The sequence below is a fragment of the Chrysemys picta genome, chromosome 6, assembly GCF_011386835.1.
Source record: "Chrysemys picta bellii isolate R12L10 chromosome 6, ASM1138683v2, whole genome shotgun sequence".
NCBI lineage: Eukaryota > Metazoa > Chordata > Testudines > Emydidae > Chrysemys > Chrysemys picta.
The window spans coordinates 70,595,004-70,622,800 of NC_088796.1; the positions used below are offsets into that span (position 1 = coordinate 70,595,004).

A 27,797-nucleotide genomic window follows, 5' to 3' on the forward strand; every position below is an offset into this window, starting at 1 on the left:
CAGATTCTTTTCAGGTGCCAGCTCTGAGCCTCCTGGGCATGCGGGAGCTTTCGCAGTGTGCATCTGCACCCCCTACTCCTTTCACACTTACTGCCACTAGGAGCCTGCAATGTGGCTATGAAGTGAAATAAATCTCCTAACTTGTAGTGGCAGGATTCAGGTAGTAGTTACTTTTTCCTGAGATAGTGCAGTTTGCTGAAAAGAGCATCAAACCATCCGCCCTTTGCAGGAATTCTCATGAAAGACATCGCAGCAATTTGATGGAATGAAACCTCACGAACCCCTGCAAACCAATCCACAGGGATCCAACACTTTTGAATTCTGAGTACCTGCTATATACTTATTTATTATATTGCAATGATTTCAATGGGCCTTCTACAGAAAAGTGCTACTCAGACATATGGACACTGAAGCAGCAGCAAAAGCAAAGAGATATTCATCCAACATCTACTAATTTGTTTTGGAATTAGTGAAACTGAGAGTTGTTTGCAGATTGGCTGAACAACCAAAACATATGAATTCAAGTTCTCTCCTCCAAGGTGTTGCATTTTCCATTTTTACCAGTATGCCAGAGACTTCATCACAGCTGCAAATGCTGGTATATCAGCAGTCTCTCTATCCCTTTATAAGATCTTGTGAAAATATTTTCTGTGCCTTCAGAACTTCCTTAGTATCTACTGTTCCCCAATTAACTAAAAGATCCCATTTTGGCATGTGAAAATCCTTCTAACATTTGTGCCCTTCCAGTCATTTGTTCTGTAGTTTGTATCTGAGTGATAAGGCACTTGGAGGTGCACTTTGTATTTCATTAATGCACTAAAGGGCTATATGCATTTATGGAATTCTGAGCACAGCTTCACTCTCCTGATTGCTATTATAAATCAGCAGAATATGAAGAATCAGCAAATGCAGTTTTAATAAAACAGCACAGTTATTTTAACATGTTCTATTTATAACACAGCATCTTTTCAGAATGAATCTATGGTGGGTGTCTGTATGTTTATATTTAAAATGAGAGAATTAACTATTTTAAAGGAACACTCAAACATCGACACACCCTAAATTCAGTAGCTGTTTCAACCTTACCACTTGTTTTTGTTTAGCATTCTGAAGATCAGCATCACCTTTGCTCTCACCTCCCACACCTTCCTTTTCCAATTGATCCTGCAGCAACAGGGAGTTGAGAAAACACAGCAGCGGCACATCACATCTTGTGTGAGATGCACGCAGAGAAAACTGGTTCATGTGTGCACTGACAGGGAATGAGCCTGTGATCAGAGATATGCCTGCAAGCAAATCACACAAGAGACTATGGTTCTGTTTCGATTAGTTAATAACTCCCTGCTGCACTGAACAGTCAGCAGGGAACTAAACAAGTCATTTGGGAAAATCCCTGCCTGCAACATTCTGAAGGGAAAAACTACTTTCCGAGTATGTGTAGCTCACAGGCCTAACGCACAGCAGCAGCCTCTGAAAAACAATACCACTTATTCATTGAAATTACTGACACGGTAGTAATGGAGAATCTTGGTTTACATTTTTAAGACCAAAACAATTGCTGAGTGGAATTAAAGTGGACAACTGCTGAGTTGCTTTAAAGAGCTTTGGCTCAAGCTTATGGAATGGTTTCAGGCTAGTTAACAATGTTTCTCTACTTTCATACATCTAGCCATATCAAATGCTCTGAATTCAATTTGGGCAGAAAATCCCAAACCCTGGTCCCACACAAGCAGGGCTGGCTCCAGGCACCAGCTGAGCAAGCTGGTGCTTGGGGCGGCAGATTGTTGGAGGAGGCATTCTGCCCAATCCTAGGGCGGAAGGCCGCTTTCCTTTTTTATTTATTTTTGTTGTTGTTGTGCTCCGACCGCCCTGTAGGGGGCGTCGGCGCGGAGAACCAGAGCGCCCTGCAGGGCAGTCCTCTTCCTTCCCTCCCCCGACCAGAGCGGAGCCCTCCAGGCAGGCGGCAGGAGGCGGTGCAGCGAGAGGGGCCGCGTGGCAGCGCCCCCACTGTAGCCCTGGCCGCCCCTTCTCTCTCTCTCCCGCCCGCCCGCTCCCTCCCCCTCCCAGACGGTCCCCCTGCACCCACGCTCCAGCCGCGCGGCAGGTTTTTTTCTTTTTTTCTTTTTGTTTTGCCGTCCTGGCCGCCCCGTTTTTTTGTGGTTTTTTTTGCTTGGGGCGGCCAAAAAGCCAGAGCCGGCCCTGCACACAAGACAGAACAAACTTTCTGAAGTTTTCTGTCAGTTTGGTAGGGTTACCATATTCAAACATTTAAAAAAAGAGGACACGCCACGGGGTCCCGGTCCTGCCCCCGGCCCTGCCCCAACTCCGCCCTGGCCCCGCCCCAACCCCGCCCCTTCTCCAACACCTTCCCCAAAGTCCCTGCCACAACTCTGCCCCCTCCTCTAAGCACCCCGCATTCCCCCTCCTCCCTCCCGCTCTGATCTTGGTTGGGGGTTGCTAAGTGCTTCCCTGCTCCCCACTCGCCCTGCAGTCCCTGCACCCCCCCGCCCCTGCAGCCTCTATGACCCCTACTACCCACTTGCCCTGCAGTCCCTGCACCCCCCCGCCTGCCCTGCACCCCCTGCCCCTGCAGCCTCTATGCCCCTGCCTGCCCTGCTCCTCCTCGCCCTGCAGCCTCTGCACCCCCCGCCTGCCCTGCCCCTGCAGCCTCTATGCCCCCGCCTGCCCTGATCCTCTTCACCCTGCAGCCTCTGCTCCCCCACTCATCCGGCAGAGGGAGAACTGCGAGCTCCACGTGGACAAACACTGTTCTGTGCTGCTCTGCGGGGGAGGAGGGAGCGGGGAGGGACTCTGGCTGCTAGAGGCCCCAGTGGCTGCGAGTGACTTTCAATCAGGCCCTGCCATCCAATCAGCCGAGCCGCACTCTGCATGAGGGGAAGGGGGAAATCCCGGACATTTCTACTTGATTAGAAATCCCCCCCGGACGGCCATTTAACGCTGAAAAAGCCGGACATGTCCGGGGAAAACCGGACGGATGGTAACCCTAAGTTTGGTCTCCCCATACTTGCTGCAGGTTTGGCCCAGAATGTCTTACCCTACTCACTGTGACTGCTTATGAGGGCATGCAATGCATTGTCCTACTCCTGTAAGACAGGATGACACACACTTGTAGTTTCTGATTCAGCCACCAGCCATTCCAGATGAAGCTCTACTTCCCTCTTCTCAAGCGACCACAGACAATATGTTTAAAACCATTGCAGCTGAATCCTCTTTCCACTAGCAGCTTAAATTAACAACCAATGCCAGCACTGCATGTAACATCCTTAAACCAATTAAACTGCAAGGCTACATTGTCCATTCAAGGTGGGACAGGTAATATGGAACACAAAAGAAGAGGGCCACACAGAAAAATGTGTTTCCTTAATAGCAACAGTAACAAAATACCCCTAAAAAGCTAGAGGGGGAAAAACCTTTTCAGATATGACAATTGTCCAACTCACAAGTGTGTTTGGATCACAGATGCCTGCAGTGTTGTTTCCTGCCACCAGTTTGATTATGTAGAGGAAAAGGAGGAAAGGTGTAAATGCTTTAAAGTTTGTCTTGCTGTTGCGGGCAGGAGCACTGCACTGTTCTACGTGTGGCCTGATGATCAGAGGTTCAGAAGTCACAGCTCTCTCAGAAATCCATGGGAGCTGTGGAGGTTTGGCACCTCTAAAATCAAACCAGTGGTGCTTATGGATGCGAGGGACTCTTCACTATAATTAGAGAGGGGCACAGTGGAGGCACTCCCTGATCAAGCTTCCCTACACAGCTTTGTCCTGACCTGGAGCTTTTCCAGTTCTGGGCCGAGTACAGACGGATAATTCTGTCAAGTTGTATAGTTGCTTAGTGATTTGGGCGACTATCTTGTGGTGAGCAGAGCTACTCATTCTATTTAAAAAAAAAACGATCCTGGTTATTGGTGAAAAATGACAAAATAGCTAGCCCCCTCCCCGTGTTCTTGAGGAGTCTGTCCCAGCATGCCGCTACACATTGTCTCTTGGCGTTTCTCTCTTGGCAGTGATTTATTATATTATACAGCATATAGACCAGTGGTGGGCAACCTGCAGCCCATCAGGGTAATCGGATTGCACGCCGTGAGACATTTTGCTGATGTTGACTGTCCACAGGCCCCGCAGCATCCAGTGGCTGCCGTTCGCTGTTCCTGGCCACTGGGAACTGTGGGGGGCAGTGCCTGCGGACAGTCAGCCTCAGCAAAATATCTCGCGGTGCGCAGTCAGATTACCCTGATGGGCCACATGCAACCCGCGGGCCACAGGTTGCCCACCACTGATACAGACATTTCCACGACCCTGTGCTGCACTTCCCAAATCCCTGGATAATGGTCGCGGCATAAAAAGGCAGGGATCCTTGAATTTTGCAGTTGGTTATGTCATTGTGACTTCACTGCAGCCGGTCACAAAATTTGGTTCTGAAATGCTACGAAGTTCCAAGCCCTTGACCCCATTTAATGTACGTAATAATTAGGTCAAGGAAAGAGGTAAATGTGAAATAACTCTTCCAAAAAGGAGCAGACAGGTTGCTTTTTAATACATAAAAGCTTTATAGACATCTGCATGTATGGTTTGAGCTGCAGTATGGCAGAAAGGGACACTTCACTGTGGCACTTTTTAATTGTCACTGTTCCTTTGGATCATTACAAAATGCTGTAGTTTCGCTTTCCTCTTTTCGTCTGCAAGAGCAGGCCCAATCTGTGTTCAAAATACACCTGAATTTTGGAGACACTTATATCCAAGTCAGGATCCCAGCTTCATGGCTGGATATCACTGCCATCAAGAGCTGAACCCAAACCTCAGATCCAAACAGCCATAAGCGGCGCAGAAGATTGAATCCAAACTTTGCAGTTTGGTCCAAAGGTAACTGGCATTATGTGAAGAAATGGCACCACCATGATTCAGCACAGCTTTCTGTGACATTGCTGATCTCCAAATACCAGGGTGCTGCTACTGCGACAAGCATGGGGATCTTTTTGGGGAGTCTATAAGAATGTCACTGTGTCTCACTAGAGTACACATAGGAAATTATAGAAGATATAGTGAAACGAGACAGCTTTTCAAGACACTAATGGAAGTGTCCATTGCTCCGGTTTTGAGGCAGGTGGAATAATGATAAACACTGAGCAATGAGGAGTAATCTCTGTGCAGAACATTTGTGTTGGTGTGTTTAGTACTGGAGGAGGGGCCAATGTTTTACAGCCCGCAGACCATAGCCTCTTTATGCACAGAACTAGCATAGCATGTGCAGTGGCACTGCCCGCTTCACCGTACGGTCTCAACTCTCTTCTGCTAGGCTAGTCTCCATGCCCAGTCGACCTTTGGCCTCTCTGTTGAGGCTGTCACAACAGGGGTGCCAAGTGGAATGGTGGCTTTTGTGATGTGGACATCAATCCACTGGACTGAGATCACCAACTCATTTCACACAGGTCCTGAACGGCCATCAGATGTAATACTTTTGGCCAATATTGACCTGGTCTGGATTTGAACTGGTGACTGGTGAAGAGCTTACCAATCCCTGGAGCCATCAGTCCTCCTGACCAAGCATTTTAATAAACATAAAGAACTACAAAAAATCCAGGCAGACACCAAAGCTATTATAACTCTAGTTTTGTTGTGGATGGTTAAAGAACGTGAGAGGGCCTAACACATCAGAATATTACTGTATCAGCCTAAGGGGATGCAGAGATTCTCATCCATTTTTCACAGAAGTTTTAGGAATCCAAGACTAAATAAGACCCAGTTACATCATATCCATCTCCCTGCAGGCAAGTTTGTTCTCTACAGGACATTTTTCTCATTTCCTCCTCCCTGCAGAATAGCTGCCATAGGCATTCATGGCCTGATAATACATTTATTAAGTATGAAGTGAAATGGACAAAGCTACGGTCCTCCCTCCCGCAGCTGGAGAGGAAAGCACAGCAGCAAGGCATGTACTACTTATGGGTCCCCTCAGAGACTGTGTCAGCATCCACTGCTGTGCTGAGCCTCTGCTATTCCTAGCAGTTGGGAATTCCAACAAATCCTCTCTTACAGCCCCAGTTTCTGGCATGACACAACACAATGCGATGCCATCAGGCTGCTGGGAATATTTTTTCACTCCATCCTGAACACAAGATATTTCCTGCCAACAATCTGTGCGGCACCATTACTCATTGTCTTGAGACTGTCAAATGTCTTCACTTTGGACACCCGTCAAAGCATTCTATTAGACCATAAAAAGAGAAACAAAGCAGTGCTAAATATATATTTTGGGGAATGGGGCAGATTTACATTCAGCCACAACTTGGCATGAACAAACAAAGCAAGAAAGCCAGCCCACCCGCCCACCCCAGTCTATAATAGTGGAAACCTTGTAGCCCAAATGTGACTTTATAGCATGCAACTTGCAGATAACTACTACTTTGTGTGTGGCTTGTTTAGAGAAGAGAAGAGGAAAGAGGTCTACAGTGAAAGCACATTAGATGGAGTTTCTCAGTGTACACAGTCAGGAGAAACTGTCAAGTTGGTTCCAAAGCAACTGTGACAAGGGAACCTGTAAAACTGGTGCAAACATAGGCACCGACTCTGTGGGTGCTCCGGGGCTGGAGCATCCACAGGGAAAAGTTAGTGGGTGCTCTGCACTCACCGGCAGCCAAGCTCCCCTCCTCCCCCACGCCCCCCATCTCCTCCCCGCTCCCTGCGCGCCGCGTCCCTGCTCTTCCACCTACCTCCCAGCACTTCCCGCCACCAAAAAGCTGTTTAGCGGTGCTTAGACTTTCCAGGAGGGACAGGGGGAGAAGTGGGGATGCAGCACACTCAACGAAGGAGGCAGAGAAGAGACGGGGCAGGGGCAAGGACTTGGGGGATGGGGTGGAATGGGGGCGGGAAGGGCACGGAGACTTTAGGGAAGGGGTGGAATGGGGGCGGGGCGAGGCCGAGCACCCATCAGGAACAGTGGAAGTCAGCACCGATGGGTACAAATACAAATATGCACCAAAACAATGAGGTAAGAATAGGATCCTTTTGTTGGATCTCCCCAAATCATTCATTTATGAGCACTTCACTGATGCTTTAGGGAACCCCTAGGCCTTCAGAAGCTAATTCAAGGGTCAACACTGTCTGGACGCAGCAAGAGTTTAAGCAATCACTGCAGCACTGAGTACATTTGGTAGTGATGCTGCTGCAAAACTAGCTACAGGCCATGAAAAAATAAATGCTTCCAAATCATTATGTCAATGTCTATTTTTTTCCTCCACAAGACAATCTTCCTCTGCTTTTTCACAGCAATACACTATTTTAAAATACAATTAGCATTACTTCAATAGAGAAGGCCCCCATATGCTCTGCAGCAACTGCATAAAAAAGATCATTTAGGGGGGGAAGCTGTAGGTTTCGACAGCCAATAGGAAAACAGTTGGTGCTTTTGGCAACCAGGAAGGTGTGGGAGGCAGTTTGGACCTATAACACTCTGAAGGTGTTTGAGGCTTTTGGCTACAGGGAAGAAATGCACCTCCTCTTTCCCTCTCACTACTTGTGGGCAGGTTTGGAGGCGACTGCATTTTTGGGGGATGTGACCTTCTTTTCCCCTCTTAGGAACCAGCTATCTCAGTGCCTCAGTATTCACCACTGTGTCTAACAACCATGGATTATAAGCACAATGGCTGGATGTTTCTGCTAATACGAGTAGCACTGAGCAATGTCACTATTAGGTTCCAGAGATAACTTTCAAGAGCTTTTTCCTCCTAGGATGTTCACAGACTCCCTTATTCAGGGAGTGGCGTCTTCACAAATGTCACAGATATGGACTCAGGGAGTACAGGAGGCACTGATAATACATCCTCCTGAGATGCAAATGGGAGCAGGACTGAGAAATCTGCACACCAGCTCTCAGGGCATCAGTCTCCCACCCCCCCCCACACACTCCACCCCCCAATGTCAAAACTCAGCTCATAGTGACTGTTAGTGTTGTTGTGCACGCACAAACATCATTATAGTTGCATTAATGATGAAAAGGTCCTTTTGTGGATTCACAGTTACATAAACCTTATTTAGATCTCTAAGACCCTATCTACATTGAGATCAAAACCAAGTTAAGTACAATGATATAGATCTTTTTAAACACAGCTGTTGCCAATCAGGGTTTAGCATAGTTTCCCTCAGCTCTGGGAATAGGACTTTTTCTCTGAGAACTCTCTTAAAAATCAACTGACTACATAAGGAGATTAGCCTATGGCCTGGTTCGGCTGGCACAGTTCTCAGTACAAATTCCTGTCCCCACTGATCATGGAAATCGTGCTGGAACCCAGCTGACAGCAACAATCACATGTAACATGGTTGTAACTAACTCAGTCCAATTTCCATTATACAAAGAGCGTAAGCTCCTAACTTTATGAGCAGTTTAATCTGATTATTTTTTCTTTCCCCTCCTGCCCAATTGGCTGCACTCACTATCTGTTTGCTAGGTCCTAACTGGAAATCCATGCTAATTGACTTATGGCGCATTTGATAAACTGAAGTTTTTCTGTGTTTAGTCAGCAAACCGCACTTCGTGACTCTACTCAATCTCTGCTAGTTAAGGCCAGTGGTCCCATCTTGAAACCCGGGAGCAAAAGGCAATAAAATGCAAAAGCTACAGCTGGAAAGAAGACACACAATGCTGACCCAGCTCTCAGTGCCAGGACTGTTCTCCATTGGGCTGAGGCAAAAGGCTCTTGGATAATGATTATTCAACTCACTTACCCAGCCAAGTTTTACCCAACGGAACACACCCTCACAAACAAATTACAATTTTTTAACCACAACATTTTTTGTTTACTGCACCAGCCAAGCTAAATATTCAGCAACTGCAACTTTGAGACTAGGAAGCAAATAATATTAGCTGTATTGATTTTACAGTAGTAATGACCTTACATTTATATAATGCCTTTCAGCCTCAGGGATCCCTGTGTACATTACATACTTAAACACTGAAATGAAGTTGCCTCTGGAGTGAAACACAGCAACTGTCTGATAGGCCACACCAATACTATATACAGCTTTTAGGCCAGAAATGCAGATGAATATATTTTTCAAACTGAAACAGTTAGTGTAATTTTAGGTAGGTAGAATGTAATTACCATAGCAGGAACTGGGCAGTTGGTCTCTTGCAAAAAAGTTCTATGGGATTGATAAAGGCCAAATCTTTACAATTGGAGGCTGGCGGAACGTGCATATAAATGACATTTAGGCATCTAAATAACTATTTTCACTTTAAGTCACCACATACACTGCACAATTGCAACCATTACATATGGGAATATATAGTGGGTATGCAACTGCATATGGACTTCAGCTTAAAAGTTTGGCTATTAACGAAAAAAAGTTTTCAAGACATCCGTTTTGTATCTCATCTGAAAGCCAAAACTTCGCACAAAACAGCAACCTTATCACCATGTCATGGCACTGGTTTGGTACTCACTCAGAGAGTGAATGCTGCTTTTGAAGCAACAAAACTTTTCCCTGCAACACCTAGGGGTTCTTCGGTGGTCTCCCATCCAACTACTGACCTGGGGCCAAACCTTCTTAGCTGGAGCTCTGGATTCTAATCCCAGCATTACAATAGATTTCCTGGTGACCTTGAGCGAATCACTTAACCTGTCCGTGCCTCATGTTCCTCATGGGTAAAATGGGAATAACAGTATTTCCCCACCTCTCAAAGGTTTTGTGAGGCTAAAATTCATTCACATTTCTGAGACGTTTAGGGACCATGGAGATGAGCACCACAGAGCAATTTATAAATTAAAAAAACAAGTAAAGAACAACAAGCAGAAAACGAACTGTTAGAAAACTTTAGTCCTGGTTCCTCCTCATGGGCAAACCTCTGACGATCCCTATAAAATGTGCCAGATTAAAAAATACAACCCAGAATGAAATCTTACCCTAGGATTGTGGAATAAATAATGTCTCCAGGAAATGGAAGAGGGTGCTTACCGTCTGAGTGCATTTGTTAGTTCTGCAGCCAGTTCACTGTCGTTGTATGGTCTCAGCTCAGCTAGGGTTAATGGTGTTGTGGTCCCATCTGTGCATTCCTGAGAAATGAGAAAGATCGCCTTACTAAGAGTTACTCATCACCTTAAGGGGGGGGGGGGGGGACCGGACTATGAGCACTTTTAAACTTACAACTGCTTTTAAAACTGAGCTAAAATTAAATCAGTATAAACAACACAAGAGTCATGTAGAAACATCAATGCACCAAGAGATGGGTCAATGCATTATATTCCATAGACTCATCCAATGTTTTACAAACCATTCCACAATAATCAATAATTTGCAGAATTCTGCTATGCAGCATACATTCTCTGGTGTCTTATTTCACTTTTGACACTGGGTTTGAAGGGAAAAAGCACAGTGGGCAAGCAGAAATTCAAATGATGTGTAGGCAAAAATACAGAGGGACACTTCTGTAATTTTTTTTGCTGCTGGGGCTTTGCAGGGACAGAGGAATAAAGGGATACAGCAGCATAGGCATGGGATTATAGAATTTCTAGGGTGTCCCTATTTCCTTAGAAAAATTATAAACCTAAAGATAGCAATACACAGATTTTGTTAATTTAAGGGGAAATTATTCCCCCCCCCCCCCACCATTGGTACCTACCTGCACTGCGAGGGGGTTTTATAAATAAATCTCCAGCCATTTCCTAATGAAATGAGCACTAATGTATCTCAGTTTATTTCTGGATGCACGGACCCCATCACTATTGACTTTCAAGGAGATACAACAGTCAGATGACAATAAAGTTGGCAATAGTAGCTAGTATGCTAGTGACGAATGATTGTCATCGTCCCAGAATTTATAACTGCATTTTGCTCAGGGGACAGGGGCTTAACTTTGCAGTGTCTGAGATCCCAGGATGGAAGGTGCCATATAATTAAGGGTAAGATTATGTCCTGGAGGTCACAGAATCTGTGACTTCCATAGACCTCCATGACATTTTCTGCTTCAGCCCAGGAGCGGTAGGGCTGGAACTGGCAGCCAGTGGGGGCCTAGGAGCTCTTAGCCGCTGGTGGATCTCAGAGCTCTGGCTGTGGGCAGCTTCCACAATTCCAAGCCACCGTGGGCAGCAGTGGGGACTCTGGCGCTCTCAGCCACCACAGGTGATGGGGACTCTGGATCTCCGAGCCACCACAGGCGCCTGGGGGACCTGGGAGCTGCAGCAGCAGTGGGTGCTGGATCCGTGCCCCCCAACCCCCGATTTTGTCACAGTTGTTTTTAGTTTTCAGAGTAGCAGCCGTGTTAGTCTGTATCCGCAAAAAGAAGAACAGGAGTACTTGCATATATGCATCCAAAGAAGTGGGCTGTAGTCCACGAAAGCTTATGCTCTAATAAATTTGTTAGTCTCTAAGGTGCCACAAGTACTCCTGTTCTTCTTAGTTGTTTTTAGTAAAAGTCACGGATGGGTCATGGGCTTCCGTGAATTTTTGTTTCTTGCCTGTGACCTGTCTGTGACGTTTACTAAAAGTAACCATGACGAAATCTTAACCTTACATATAATACATGTCAACTGGAAGATGGAGAAAGGTTGTGTGTGTGTAGATGGAAGGGAGAAAGCAGGGATGATTAACATGCTTAAAACTGGTAATGACAGGGAGATGAAATATCTTTAGTTATGTTTACTCTGATTCTGGAGACTTGCATTAATTCCTGACCTTGCCCAATTTGTCTTTGTTGCCACTACTGGTGGAGCTGAGGGATCTCATTTTCTGTTCTTTTTGCTCTTCTACTTCAGACTTTAGGTGCTCAATGTGAACTAGGTAGGCCTGTTCTTGGGCCTCTCGAGTGCTGAGTTTCAACTCCAGTGCTTTCTTCTCTTTCTCTAGCAGGTACAGTTGTGCCTTAAGCTCTGCCATCTCCTCCTGTTGGAGACACACAGACAATCACATCAAGATACCACTTCACAGAACTGTACACGAAAGGGAGACAGAGTGTTACAGTGAAAGAAATCTGTTTGTGCTGCTTGCCAAGATGGGGCTTAAATTTAATTTTCAATGAATTTTTAATTTAGGAATCACTCATAAGATTCAAATGTATTATCTAAACAAAGAACATTTACAGACACAGGCAGCAGTAGAGAATTTTCTGGTGTAAATATATTATTGGTATTGAATATAATTATGTATTATATTTATAAGTAAAAATAACCACGGAAATGTTTGAAAAGCTATCCCCTTGAGCCATAAGAGGTCCTACTCAGAGAGAAGTCTGAATTGGTGTAATATATATTTCCTTTTAGTCACACCATCTTGCACTCACACTAGGGTGACCAGACAGCAAGTGTGAAAAATCAGGACAGGGGGTAGGGGGTAATAGGAGCCTATATAAGAAAAAGACCAAAAAATCGGGACTGTCCCTATAAAATTGGGACATCTGGTAACCCTAACTCAGACTCCCAGGACCCAAATTCAGCAGTGATGATAAAGGGGCAAGTGATATGCTGAAAGCAGGTGTGAAAATCTAAGATAGTCTGTTAGTGTAACTTATCCTAACTGTTGAGAGGTTCTGACAAAGGTTAACATTATACTAGTTTTGTCTCCTCTCTGAATCTGACCCACAGGAGAGAGATACTGATACTTTACAAGGAAGCTTAATTTTAAAAGCTTGTTCCCACAGATAATTCTGCTGCTAGTAAGATGGGTTACAATATTGCGGCAAACTTTCTCATAGCAAACCCTTGTTGTATGCATGGTATAATGTCAGTGTATCCATTCCCCATGCCCACAAATCAGATCTGCTCTCATACACCATCTGAACGTATCTAGAAGTACAGCAATTCCTTTCTATATGGCTTACTCCAGAAACGTGGCCACAATTTTTACCTGAAAGCATATTCTGAGGCCCCAAAATCTGGAAGGGGTGTCATATTAATCCAAAGAATCTTACTTTCCCATGAAAGTCCACGGTCAGTGAAGAAGATATCAAAACATTCCAGTGCTTATTTAGTTAGATTAACATTCTTGTAGAGGGAGGAGAAGGGCAATACTCTCTCTGCCCAAAAACTCAGTGCTCAGACTGTGAGAGGAGGCAGCGGACATAGCTCTGATAGAGGAGAACCTTGTATCATTCAGCAATGCTGGTCTAATTATAGGCAGTTAACATCAATTTCAGGACAAACTGTGGGAAGGCTGATTGGGATGCAATCAGTAAAGAATTAAAGAGTGATAGCACAATTAATGCCAAACAACACAGTTATATGGAAACAGATCTTGTCAGACAAACTTGATATTTTTTGATGAGATCACAAGTTTGGTTGATAAAGGTAACTTGCTGACATATTATACTTAGACTTCCGTAAGGCATCTGACTTAGTCCTGCATGACATTTTGATAATTTAGTATAGTGAATTTTTTGTTAATGTAGCCAATATTAAATGAAGTAAAAACTGACAGACTGGTTAACTGACAGACTGCAAAAAGTAACACTGTGAATGGGGAATCATCACCCAACAGGAGGGTTTCTAGTGGGGTCCCACAGGGATCTGTTCTTGGCCTAGTGCCATTCAATATCTTTATCAATCTTCTGGAAGAAAATATAAAATCATTGCGAAAATCTGTAGGTGACATAAAAATTAGTGGAGTGGTAAATGATGACAGGCAGAGGTCATCCAGGCAGACCTAGAGCATCTAGTATCATTTGAACAATGTGTTTTAATATGGCCAAATGCAAGGTCATATATCTAGGAATAAACAATGTAGGTCACATTTATAGGATGGGGAATTGTTTCCTGGAAAGCAGTTACAATGAAAAGGACTTATGAGCCCTGTGTATCTGGACACAAATCTCAAATACTTAAAGACGGCAATATCAAGGAGGAGTAGGGAGGTCGTGTTACCTGTGTATAAAGTATTAGTGTCTTGGTACATCGGGTGGCAGCTCCCAAGGGGGGTTCTGTGATCCAACCATCACAACAACAATTTAATTTAAAAATAAACAAGCACAAAGGACACTATACTGGTTGCATTGGATGTGGTGGGGGCAAGCAATGGGGTTACAATGTTGTGTAATATTAGGGTCCCTATTGAATAGTTTAGGTCTAATGGACTGCACAGGATACAGGGCTGTGGGTATGCTACAACCTTTCAGATATAGCACAGGGCATGTGACAGGGTTAGGTTATGCGATAACCTGATAGAGAGGGGTAAATTGTGCACATTCTTGCTATTGTCACAATGTCCTTTGGGATGTTCAGGTCTCATAGTGGTCCTGAGCATCACTGTTAGTTACCTCTCTCTAATACCATGAAGCAATCAGGGGCAAAGACAGCAGGTTATAAAATACCTTCATTGCCATGAGTTCCTGCATCAATACTGCATTTTCCAGATCTAGCCTCTGGCTGTCTCCACGAGGTTTGACATCATAACTAAGGGGATCAATATGGATGCTCTCCAGCTCCAACATGGTCAGCTTGACTGCTGCCCTGTCATTCTTCAGCTGCTGGATGTAATCCTTCAACCTCTGCTCATCCTCCTTTGTGAACTCCGTATCACAGCTACTTGCAGTTGAGCTGGTAGTGCTTGGAAGACCAAAAACAGCATTACTCATTGGGAGAAGGAGTCAGGTCTCTAGCCTCTCCCCCCGTCCACCTGCCCCCAGCCCCCATTTGAAATTTGTTTAATTAACACCACACACGATTCACCCAAGCATATTTACACTCGCAGTTGCCACAGAGTATAATTTTATCAGGATCATCATCATCAAACGTGCACTGTCTACTGAGGACCATTGTGCCAGCCTGAATGACCATGATTAAGGTTAAGATTTTGTCATGGTTATTTTTAGTAAAAGTTACAGCCAGGTCATGGGCAAAAACAAAACAAAACAAACAAACAAAAAAAACACGAAATCACCCCCCTTAAAAAAAAAAAACGGGCTTCCATGAATTTTTGTTTATTGCCCGTGACCTGTACGTGACTTTTACTAAAAAATAACCATGACAAAATGGGGCTGATGGAGTGATGAGAGCCCAAGCCCTGCTGTGGGATGCTAGGAGAGGGTCCAGCACCCACTGCTGCGGTGGCTGACAGCTTTTGGGTCCCTCCTGAAGCCTGTGGCAACTCCGAGTTCCAGGACCCCCGCCAGCTGACAGCTCTAGCCCTCCTGCCCCGGGTCTGAAGCAGAAAATGTCACAGAGATCTCTGGAAGTCACGGAATCCATGACTTCCATGACATAAACTTAGCCTTAACCATGGTTGATGGCATCGTTATAATCAAGTTACCACATCTGGCTCAATCCTATGAATCCATGAATGGCTTTGCAGGAGGCGCCAGGCAGGGTTGGGGCATGCACCCCCTTGCATGTTGATGGAGAGCTTGAGAGCATGGTGTGCTGGTGTGTTTTTGTCCCTCTGGTGACATGGCTGAAGAGCATGCCAGGCTTTCGAATATAAGGAGCAATTGAAGGAAGGCAAGAATGGCCAGCAGGATCCAGTGTGTATTAATATTGTTATAGAACTACTGTAGTACTATCGAAAATATTAATTTGGGAGCACATATCAAACATCCCATTTTTCAATTTAGCCTGGACCAAGTGTTGCAATATGCAAAAGAAACACACACACACACACACACACACGCACACACAACTCTGCAACTTTAAAATACAGAAAAGAAAAAATATATAGTTCTTCAAACAGAATAAAAAATGTTACAATACTGAGTCAATTATTTCTTCACTGCAAAGACAGATAATTAGTTTTGCTGGCATAACTACTTTTGACACAAAACTTTTTTTAATAAACAATTAAGTGCTTGTTAAATATGCCATGCTGAGAGCAACAAAAACTAAAATCCTTTATCTACAGAGCTGATACAGCACAAGCAGCAGCGCAGAAAACTTCTGCATGCTGCCTCATGCCTTGAATGGGAATAACAATCTCTCTTTGAAAAGTTAGTTCAGATTCCATGCCCCGTCTGCTGATTTTGATGGTCACCTGTAAGAAACAGCCTGAGATTGCTTCAGAAAGTCCAGCTGCTGTCATGGCACTGTCTTTCAATCACTATAAACCTGGGGCTGGATTTGAAACAGTGACCAGCTACCCCAGCGCTAACTTCCACAAGACATCCAAATCCCTCAACTTGGAGGTATCTAAGTCATGTTTACAGGACTTCTAACAGAACACCATCATCTGACTTTATTGTCGCATTCCTTTTCCAAAGGTAGTTTCAAAAGAAAAACTGCCAGACAATTTTAGCTTGCTCCATACATGTCACATAATGAAGAGCTTTTACAAAGGGAAAACAATTTCTAGATAAGCACGAGGCGCCTCAATGCCCCATCTCTATCTATGTGCATTCCAGTGTTCTAGGGAGAAGAGATTTATGGAGGTTAATTGCAATGCTGCTTTAGTTCCTTAACATTCCACTGCTGAATATACTTGCAATAACACTAAAAGGAAAAGAAACAGCACTGCATTTTCTACAACCCTACACAGACAAAGCTGCCTGCTGTCTCCTGAGGACCTGTAATCAGCTGCTGGGTGAGGGTTAAGTCATCCATTAACTGTGCCTGTCTGGAATGCTGGATGATCTCAGTTATCAGCAGGGGAATAAATCACATTCTGTATTGGGTTGCATTATTTTTCAGCATTTTTTTGAGGAGCCAGGCTAATGTGTAATGGAAATACACTGCTTACACACTTATGCACTGCAGAAAGAAGAGGGGGTGGAAAAACAGGTTGTTTTTTTCTCCTTCCTCTCAATTGTGCTTGTGCTCAAGCGGTGTTGATTTTAAGTTGCATCAGATAATTGCCCGTGGATCTTTCAGAGAATTCCAAGCCCAGGGCAGCCTGAGAGGAAACAGAGAATTGGCAGGGCTACAAAGACTTCCTTAAGTTTCCCCCTCCCCCCACATGAAATATCACATTACATGGCTTTACTACAGCTTTCTGCTAATTTCAAATGATTTCTTCTCTCTCTTAGGGATAACAGGCGCCGTGTTTACTAGAAGTGAAAACCACTTTTTCCCCCACTAATTCCCATCTGCAGTAAATCAGAACCCAGCTAGCCTATATTGGGTAAAAATACACTCAGGTTTTAATGAGTTCTCCATAATACTTTGCTTTTTATCAGAGGATCTCAAAGCTCTTTATAAACCTTATTTAACTAGCCTCACTAGGCCCTCGGTGAGGTAGATATGATGTAAAAAATCAGGCAATACAACAAATTACTATTCAATTCTATTTTCAAGTGGTGTTGTAGATCTCTTTGGGTTCCAAAATAAAAAGTTCTCCAGCCTTCCTGGACTACACACACTCAGAGACAGTATTTAGGGTCCACACAGCCTGCACATCCTCAGAGTTTTAGTCAATGTTAACCTTAGCTTTCGTTTACAGAGAAAATATGCTCCTTGCCCTCTTTGCTGGAAAGACAGCTCTCAGAATGAAAACTGAGCACTGGCCTGTGTATCTGCTATGAGGACGATTCCTAAAGCTCGCCAGGTATTCACAGTACCAGCCACAGCTGCACAGGACTGACCTGTCAGGTCCACAGCTACAGGTCTCCATTTTTTGGAGACCAATCCACAGCTGTGGAAGGTAACGTCAACTTGGGTTGCTGCCAATGATGCTAGGGCTGTCTTTAGCTCAGTCCTGGCTGGCTGCCTGCCTGCAGCTGAGCTGGCTCCTCTGCTGAAGTGCTAGTGAGGCCTCTGGTTACAAGGTGAGGAATTAATGGAGGAGCTGTCTCAATTACAGGCAGCCAGTGCAAAGAGGACAGAAGAAAAGGAGAACTGCCCCTTGTCCCCTAACTAGGGTGACCAGAAAGCAAGTGTGAAAAATTGGAACAGAGGGTGTGTGGGTGTGTGTGTGTGTGGGGGGGGGGAAGAGTAATAGGAGCCTATATAAGAAAAAACCCCAAATATCAGGACTGTCCCTATAAAATTGGTGCCAGAATCCCCCCACCCAGCGTGAAAGAAGAGAGGAGGCAATATGGGCAGCAGAGGAAAGGGGTACATAGCCTATTCCCCTACTCAAGAGGCAGAGACAGCCCCCAATCCCCACCCCCATTTCGTGAATTGTGGAGAAGAATTCAGTCCGCAAGGCTGCATGACTAAGCACTAAAACAATGCCATGATGCATATGTGATCCTGGGTTGTGATGCCACATGGGGCTCCTTCAAAACTCACTTTGATGGCTCTCCCCAAAATCCTCACGCCAGCCCTGCTGCATCTGTGGGGGAACCTGCCCCGCTGGATACTGTGTAGTGCTGAATTTGGCAGACTGCTATGCTTTCTGATGGCAATCAGGGTAACACGAATGAGGTTAGGGGATGAACTGAATAGGCAGCATGTCACAACCAGAAAAAAAACCAAAAACAGATACATGAGGTCTCTCTCATTTCTTTAACATGCAGGTAGGGGAAAAAATTATACAGCCCCATCAGACCTTTTGGGAAAATGATTTCCTTCTGCACATTTCCCGCCCATGTTCATAAAGAGCTGAAAGAAACATTCTACCCACTTGGTTCATCACTAACATCTGCAAGATTCCTAAATGATACCCAATTAATTTGTATATGTATTTTCTATACAGAGCATACTAGATAGCATGGTGTAATATTAAGAGGTGTACATGTACATCTCCACACACGTGTAAAACACACACACACATATTACATGTGCATATATACAAGCACACACACTGCATATATAAAATATTTCTCTGTTTACTGATGCTGTTGAGTACATCCTTTGTTTTCATTCAAGAAACCCTGTCTGGGTGAAAAGGATACAGTATGAATTTCTATCCATAATAACTGTGGGTTAAGGCTTTATAGAATTAAAATAATGTGGAATGTCCCAAATCCATGTAACACTCTTGAATGGTAATGTCTGCATTTGAACTTTTACTTTAAGGAATATTTGTTAGGTCATGTACATCTGTCCACCCATCTTCCAGGTCAGAGTGGCTCCATATCAGAGAAAACACACAACCGGAAGGCAGGGATAACCTTTCAGATAAACTGGCCTTCACTCAGACCAGTAGAATTTGAATTAACAGTATATTGGGCTATAATCTCAATACTTTGGCAAAACTACCTCCCTTCTTTGGAAACCTATTTGCTCCAATGATGATGTCTGGTACTGAGAGCATACCACATGCTTCGGGATTTGGAAGCATTAACATGTTTCCATAACGACATTTCCACATTTCAGCCAACATAATCCTTTATTTCAGCTACTTATCCGAAATCCATGAGGTGGTTCTGAGAGGAGGATTTAGCCCTAGGTTTGGATAAGTTCAGATGGGTAGTGGTAAAATGTGTTGTAGAAATGTATTTCCTTTGCATGTGATGGGACAGACTGTCCCTCCTGCATCTTGATGGAAGGTTGGGGTTACTAGTAGTGCAATGAATACAAAACAGCATCCTTAGTCATTGTAACAGCAGCAATCTCCATCTCTCTCTCTCATTTCATTCTTTTTACAGGTGCAATCAGTTGGATCTTCTTGGAAATGAATGCTCCTCTGTCCATTAAAACAATTACGACTTCCACAAAGCTATTTTTATTTTCAAAAATGAATTGGTAATATAGTTGGGTTGCTGCCAACCAAATAAACTGAGATGCTAGCTATTATTTTATTCACTTTGCTGGTAACAACCTCTATGCTGGTTTTTCATTTAATCTCAGATGCTCCCTTTTACAATCTTTAACCCCCCTTGTCACCAGCAGTTGCCTGTGCTTGTGTTCTCGGTAATGTGTTCAGTGATTTGACATTCAGCATCTCATTTGTGATGCCAAAGTTAAGGCTGGGTCAGCACTTCCATTATAAACCTGTTTTGTGGGGTTTCAAACTGCAGTGAGAATTATTCACTTTATCACGAAGTCTTAGCCAAAAAGAGGGGGTTTTAACCCTCCTCCTTTACAAAGTTTTAAAGAAAAAAACATGCCTGGCAGTTTGAGTTAGAGGATCTTCATTAATACTACTTTTCTTTGCAAATATCACTGCTCTACAGCCAAAATGCTTCTGAAATAAATGTAGTCAAACTTTACTAATTCTGGGTCACTGAGAACAAAAATGATGCTTAAAATTGTTGATTGGCTCTAGTTTTCAAGATGTGCTATTGGGTCAGTATATACGACCCTTGACTTGGGAATGGCGGAGGATAAGTGAGTTATAAAGGGAAGGGATCTCAATTTAAACCAGAAATGACTCAAATACATCTTTGACTGGATCTATGAATAAACTGATGACTGGGTTTGGACAATACTTGCTTTTTAGGCAAAACAATGAATGATGCAATCTGAAGCTGGTATTGTGTCATACATGATCTGAATTGCGTCATTTTATTCCTAGAAGTCATGGATGATGCAATCATAACAAAGCTTACATCACTCTGCTGAACAAATTGCCCTATATCAGCTCTAGAAATCATACAGTGTCGTGCTCTCTTATTTGTCAGTGTTTGATTTTGCAAAGGGACACATTTCTGTTTAGCCAAAGTGAGCAGAAATGCCTCGTACTTGTGTGAACAGTGCAGACAACTTCTGCTTTGTTTGTGGTGAAGTGACTTTTGCATCGGAAAAGCGCAGTATAACCACTATGGTTAAGAAAGCCTATCACCTTTATTTTGGCTGCAAAATTGGAGATCAGGACAAGAGGTGGGCCCCACACATATGCTGCAACACTTGTGCAACAAATCTTCGCCAGCGCTTGAACAGGAAAAGGAAATCTATGCCTTTTGCAGTGCCAATGATTTGGAGAGAGCCAACAGAGCATACCAGCAATTGTTACTTCTGCATGGTGCCTCCAGTTGGGAAAGGTGTGTCAAAGAAGGAAAAGTGGACTGTGCATTATCCAAACATTCCATCAGCTATACGCCCAGTACCCCACGGAGAAGGACTGCAAGTTCCTGATGCACCAAAATCACTCTCACTTGAGTCAGACGAGGAAGAGGATGAAACTTCTGGTCCTGAACCATCAATGTCACAGGACCCACATTTTCTCCCATCCTCCTCCTCTGAACCACACCTCATAACACAAGGTGAACTGAATGACCTTGTCAGGGATTTGGAACTACCCAAGAGTAAGGCAGAGCTGTTGGGCTCCAGACTACAGCAGTGGAATCTCCTGGCAGGTGATGTTAGGGTTTCCATGTACCGTGACCGTCCAAGGGATCTTGTCCCATTCTTCTTCATGGAAGGTGATCTTGTAGCCTGCAACAACATTGATGGTGTGATGGCAGCCCTCAACATCGTTCACGATCCAGATGAGTGGAGACTGTTAACTGATTCATCGAAGACGAGTATTAAAGCTGTTTTACTGCATAATGGCAATGTTTTGCCATCAATTCCAGTTGGTCATGCAGTCCATATGAAGGAAACACTTAGAGGAGAGGAAAGTGATCAGGAACAGTCAGCATGGATTCACGAAGGGGAAGTCGTGCCTGACTAACCTAATTGCCTTCTATGATGAGATAACTGGCTCTGTGGATGAGGGGAAAGCAGTGGATGTGTTATTCCTTGACTTTAGCAAAGCTTTTGATACGGTCTCCCACAGTATTCTTGCCGCCAAGTTAAAGAAGTATGGGCTGGATGAATGGACTGTAAGGTGGATAGAAAGCTGGCTAGATCGTCGGGCTCAACGGGTAGTGATCAATGGCTCCATGTCTAGTTGGCAGCCGGTTTCAAGCGGAGTGCCCCCAGGGTCGGTCCTGGGGCCGGTTTTGTTTAATATCTTTCTTAATGATCTGGAGGATGGTGTGGACTGCATTTTCAGCAAGTTTGCAGATGACACTAAACTAGGAGGCATGGTAGATAAACTAGAGGGTAGGGATCGGATACAGAGGGACCTAGACAAATTAGAGGATTGGGCCAAAAAAAACCTGATGAGGTTCAACAAGGACAAGTGCAGAGTTCTGCACTTAGGATGGAAGAATCCCATGCACTGCTACAGACTAGGGACCGAATGGCTAGGTAGCAGTTCTACAGAAAAGGACCTAGGGGTCACAGTGGACGAGAAGCTGGATATGAGTCAACAGTGTGCTCTTGTTGCCAAGAAGGCTAACGGCATTTTGGGCTGTATAAGTAGGGGCATTGCCAGCAGATCGAGGAACGTGATCGTTCCCCTTTATTCGACATTGGTGAGGCCTCATCTGGAATACTGTGTCCAGTTTTGGGCTCCACACTACAAGAAGGATGTGGAAAAATTGGAAAGAGTCCAACGGAGGGCAACAAAAATGATTAGGGGTCTGGAGCACATGACTTATGAGGAGAGGCTGAGGGAACTGGGATTGTTTAGTCTCCAGAAGAGAAGAATGAGGGGGGATTTGATAGCAGCCTTCAACTACCTGAAGGGGGGTTCCAAAGAGGATTGAGCTCGGCTGTTCTCAGTGGTGGCAGGTGACAGAACAAGGAGCAATGGTCTCAAGTTGCAGTGGGGGAGGTCCAGGTTGGATATTAGGAAACACTATTTCACTAGGAGGGTGGTGAAGCACTGGCATGCGTTACCTAGGGAGTCTCCTTCCTTGGAGGTTTTTAAGGCCCGGCTTGACAAAGCCCTGGCTGGGATGATTTAGTTGGGGATTGGTCCTGCTTTGAGCAGGGGGTTGGACTAGATGACCTCCTGAGGTCCCTTCCAACCCTGATATTCTATGATTCTATGAAACCTATGACAACATGAAACAACTTTTGAGGTGCATAAACTATGACCAACATCAGTGGCAGCTTTGTGGCAATTTGAAGGTTGTTGCTCTCTTGCTTGGTCTGCAGACTGGATACACAAAGTACTGCTGTTTTCTCTGCGAATGGGATAGTCGTGCAAGAGATTCCCACTACATCAAGAAAGATTGGCCACTCCGACAGTCATTGGAGCCTGGAAGGAAAAGTGTTCAGCATCCACCACTTGTTGAATCAAGGAAGATTTTGTTACCACCCTTACACATCAAGCTGGGTCTGATGAAGAACTTTGTCAAAGCCATTGACAAAACACAAGCAGCTTACAAGTACCTCTGTGGAAAATTTCCAAGGTTAAGTGAAGCTAAGATAAAGGAAGGTGTCTTTGTTGGTCCTCAGATTCGTGAACTTTTTCGAGATGATGCATTTGACCATGCACTGCGTGGCAAGTAAAAGACGGCATGGAAAACCTTCCAGTTAGTGGCAATACATTTTCTCGGAAACAACAAGGCAGACAACTACAGGTTGTTGGTGGAAAACCTCCTCAAGGCATACAAAAGCCTTGGTTGCAACATGTCACTAAAGATACATTTTTTGCACTCTCATCTAGATTTTTTTCCATCGAACTGTTGAGCAGTGAGCAACGAGCACGGCGAGTGATTTCACCAGGACATTGCAACAATGGAGAAACGCCATCAGGGCAAATGGAGCCCATCAATGCTTGCAGACTATTGCTGGACAGTGACAAGAGATGCTCCATTTAATGAATACAAGAGACAAGCCAAGAAGTGCCGAGTAGACACTGAATAGGACTAAACTATGGACATAATAGTTTTTTGCCTTTTGTTTCATAATAAATTTTATCTATATAACCCTTTTGCTGATTTTTAAAGTGTTACATAAACAGGACATGTGAAATATCAAGTAAAGCAACCATAAACACATGAAAAGACCTAGGTTTACAATTTATGATTAAAACTCTACTATCTACACAATATACATAGACATAAAATGTCAAAATTTAAATATCTTAGAAACAGTAGCCAATCAGTTGTTTTAATTGTCATATTTGAATTCATCACACCAAAATACATAATGAATAGCACATTTTATCTCTGAAGCAGACGACTTCTCAAAAATTGTAGACCAGTGTATCAGGCTTGGGCATTAAGATTATCTTGTAGTCGTATATAATATTAAAATGTTTTCATTTCAGAGGCTAAGTGCAATCAAGTGAGGAATTTGTCCATTAATATGAACTGTTTCCAAACTCTAGTCCACAGAGCACTTGCTGGTCTTATGGAACTGGCTCCCCCTCCTTGTTTCTACCTGCTTCTACAGGCCCTCAGGTTCTTCCATGACAAAGAAAAAGCCTACAGAAGCAGCTGGAAATAAGAAGTCAGCCTTGCTGCCTCTGCTAGGGGTTACTGTCACAACTGAGAGGAGACGGAATCCACCTTCAGTGATTGCAACCCACCAGTGGGTGGGGCCAGGGCTGCTGCCAGCCTCCAGCATGAAAGAACCATAGAGTACAGAAGGACAGCAAGTCCAGGGTATCACGGAAGGATGAAGACAAAAGAAGAGAGCCAAGTGGCAGGGAGGTGTGTACAAGTGGAGAGGAGGAGCAGGTAGCATGTGCAAGGTGAGATGAAAAAGGGAGCACAGAAGCATATGTGGAGAGGCAGCAGGAAAGAGAGAGGATGAGAATGGATAGGTATGCATGTAATGAAATGAAGACCAAAAGGAGAGTGAATGTCTGTTTTCTTCACAAAGGACAAAATGCATACTGAATTAAAGACAATTACAAGTACATACCTATTTTACTAACATCACTGTCTAAGCAAACATTGTAGTTGCCACAAGGATGTTATGTGATTGTAAACAGCAGGGGGTGCTCATGACAATCTCTCTCTATTGAGATGTGGGCCACATTATGGAGAAGTCTGAGTTACATCATCTAACTGCCTTTGTCCTCTGGATGAAAACAATGAGAAAAAGAGGAGATTTTGTTCTTAGCTGGGAAAATGTTGCATGTGCCCTCTTGAAATTTCAAAAGTATTTATATGTGGATTTAAAAAAGGAAATGCAGAGTGGTGTGGTGGAATATGGAGTCAAAATGTCCTGAGTTTTCTAAGCTCTAGTCTGACTGCTCCTGACTTGCTGCCCTTGGGCCACTGACAGTAACTTCTGTTTGTCTCAGATTCTCTGTCTATAAAAAGGGGATAATATTTAGTTACCTTCTTTGTAAGGAAATCACAAGGATTAAGTCCACCTACATTGAATGTATATGACATCACAGCTACAAAAGATGGCTACCTTTCGTAACTGTTGTTCTTCAAGATGTGTTGCTCATGTCCATTCCATTGTAGGTGTGTGTGCTCGCCACATGCACCGGTGCCAGAAGTTTTCCCCTCAGTGGTATCCATAGGGGACTGGCTCTGGTGCCCTCTAGAGTGGTGCGCTTTTGCGCTGGTATAAGGGGTGACGCAGGCTCCCCTCTCCCTCAGTTCCTTCTTGCTGGAACTCTGTCTGAGGGGAAGGAGAGCAGGTCATGGAATGGACATGAGCAACACATCTCAAAGAACAAGAATTACGAAAGGTTAGTAACCATTTTTTCTTCTTCGAGTGAGTGCTCATGTTTAGGGCCCTACCAAATTCACGGCCATGAAAAGCGCGTCACAGACCATGAAATCTGGTCTCCCCCGGTGAAATCTTGTCTTTTGTGTGCCTTTACCCTGTACTATACAGATTTCAGGGGGGAGACCAGCATTTCTCAAATTGGGGATCCTAACCCAAAAGGGAGTTGCTGGGGGCTCTCAGTACTGCCACCCTTACTTCTACGCTGCCTCCAGAGCTGGGCAACTGGAGAGCAGCAGCTGTTGGCTGGGCGCCCAGCTATGAAGGCATCGCCCGCCATCAGCAGCGCAGAAGTATAGGTGGCAACACCATATCATGCCTGGGCAGTGGCCACGGCCATATCCAGGAGCATGCCGAACCTGTACTGGCGAAGCCAGGTCAGGGCGATCACAATGAACCGGGCTTTGTCCTTCTTGATTTTTTAAGAGGACTTTGCTGAGGAGCAGAATTGGTGGGAAGGTGTACATCAGATCTCCTGACCACCACAGGAGAAAAGCATCCGAAAATGAGCCTCTGCTGAGGCCTTGCAGAGAGCAGAATTGATGACACTTTCTGTTCTGTCTGGTGGTGAACAGGTCCACTTGGGAGCTCCCCACTTCTGGAAGAGGATTCTGATGACCTCCAAGTGGTGGGACCACTCGTGGTGAGAGAAGGACCTGCTGAGACGATCTGCCTGGGGAAGTACGAGGCTTCCAGATGGATTGTATGCTGAAATGCAGAAGTCCCACAGACAGAGGGCCTCCTGGCACCAAGGCAAGGAACGAGCTCCCCCTGTCTGTTGACACAGAACACGAAGGCTGTTGTTCATCAACACCTGCACCATGTGACTGGACAGTTGGGGAAGGAAGATACCACAAGTCAGACAGATGGCTCTGAGCTCCCTGGCATTTATATGTAACACAAACTCTTCTTGAGACCATAACCCCTGAGTCTGCAGTGTATTGAGGTGTGTTTCCCAACCGAGGTCGGATGCATCTGAAATCAGGGAGACCGTGGGTTGCAGGCTCGCAAACGGCACAGCTTCCAACACTAGAATCGGGTCAGACCACTACTGCAGGGAGATAAGTACCCACTGCGGATCGTGATGACCTTGTCTAGGTGATGTCTGGCCGGGAGGTAGGCTGACGCCAGCCTTTTCTAGAGGGAACGCAGCCTGAGTCTCACATGTCAGACAACATACATGCATGATGCTGCCATGTGCCCCAATAGTCTGAGACAGACCCATGCAGTGGTGAGCGGATGGGCAGTGACACTGGGAATCAGATCTGACATTGCCCTGAACCTGGCCTCAGGCAGGAATATTCTGCCTCGGGTAGAGTAGAGTACCGCTCCTATAAACTCTATCCATTGGACCGGGATCAACATTGATTTTTGTTAGTTTATCAACAGGCCCAGAGCTTGACAAGTGGCTCGCAACATCTCGACGCTGTGCTGGACCTGGAACAGTCCTTGATGAGCCATTTGTTGAGGTATGGGTATATCTGGATACCCTGATGTCTGAGGTAGGCCGCCACCACTGACATGTACTTTGTAAACACCTTTGCTAGGCCAAAAAGGAGACCTGCGAATTGGTAATCCCAACAATGAAATGTAGGAACTCTCGGTGTCCACGAAATATCGATATGTGAAAGTAAGTGTCTTTCAGGTTGAGGGCGGCGTACCAGTGTCCCAGATCCAGGGAAGGAATGATGGAGGCCAGGGAAACTAAGCGGAACTTCAACTTCTTGAGATACTTGTTGAGGCTCTGCAGGTCGAGGATGGGGCATAGACTCCCCCCCCCCCCCCTTGGCCTTTCAGATGAAAAAAATAGCAGGAGTAAAACCCTTTCCCCCTCAAGTGCAGAGGGACTTCTTCCACTGCTCCCACCCGCAGAAGGCCCTGCACCTCCTGAAGAGGGACAGGGAGGGAGAGGGGGAGAAGAAGGAGAGAAATAAACTGGACAGTATATCCCGCTCCTACCATGCTGAGGACCCACTGGTCTGATGTTATTGTGGCCCAGGCAGGGAGGAAGGGGGACAAACTGTTGGAAAAGAGCAGGTGGGCTGGATCCAGAACATAGTCTGGAATGTCGCCCTCGAGTGCCCATCAAAATACCTGCTTATTACCCAGTAGGTTGTGGATAGAGCTTGAGTGGGCTGAGGGGGCCGGCTGATGGCCCCTGCCAGAGCTTATAGCTCTTGCTCTTCTTGTGGAAGGGCTCTGATCGAGGTTTGGTCCGAAACCAGTGGGACTGTTGTGGCTTAAGCCATTTCCTCACAGGCCCTGGCATGTAAGATCCAGAGAAAGCAAGAGTCTTTTGGGCCGTGTAATTTACCATCTGTTCCGGGAACAGCGCCAGGCCATCGAATGGGAGGTCCTGGATGGACTGCTGAACCTCAACCGACAGCCCCGACAACTGCAACGCCTTAGAGAAAGAGCCAAAGTCATGGTCCAGGCCACTGAACCTGCCACATCTGAGGCCGCTTAAAGGGTTGCCCTGGCCACAGCCGTGCCCTCATTGAGGGTCGTCAGGAATTCCTTC

General features: G+C 45.0%; 1 protein-coding gene across 11 annotated transcripts in view; it reads right to left on the reverse strand.

Annotated features, from left to right (window-relative positions):
* MCC (MCC regulator of WNT signaling pathway) overlaps nt 1-27,797 on the reverse strand; it is a 327,625-nt gene that overhangs the window by 12,918 nt on the left and 286,910 nt on the right. For 6 of the 11 annotated variants that reach the window (XM_065550317.1, XM_005281600.5, XM_065550316.1 and 3 more), the window contains 3 exons: nt 14,308-14,542; nt 11,682-11,888; nt 9,966-10,063 (listed from right to left, as the gene is read on the reverse strand). In XM_065550317.1, coding sequence (XP_065406389.1) covers nt 9,966-10,063; nt 11,682-11,888; nt 14,308-14,542 — 540 coding nt within the window. Of the gene's footprint in view, nt 1-9,965; nt 10,064-11,681; nt 11,889-14,307; nt 14,543-18,694; nt 18,740-27,797 lie in introns of all 11 variants that reach the window. The other 5 variants (XM_042840458.2, XM_042840459.2, XM_042840462.2 and 2 more) reach the window with 1 other exon arrangement.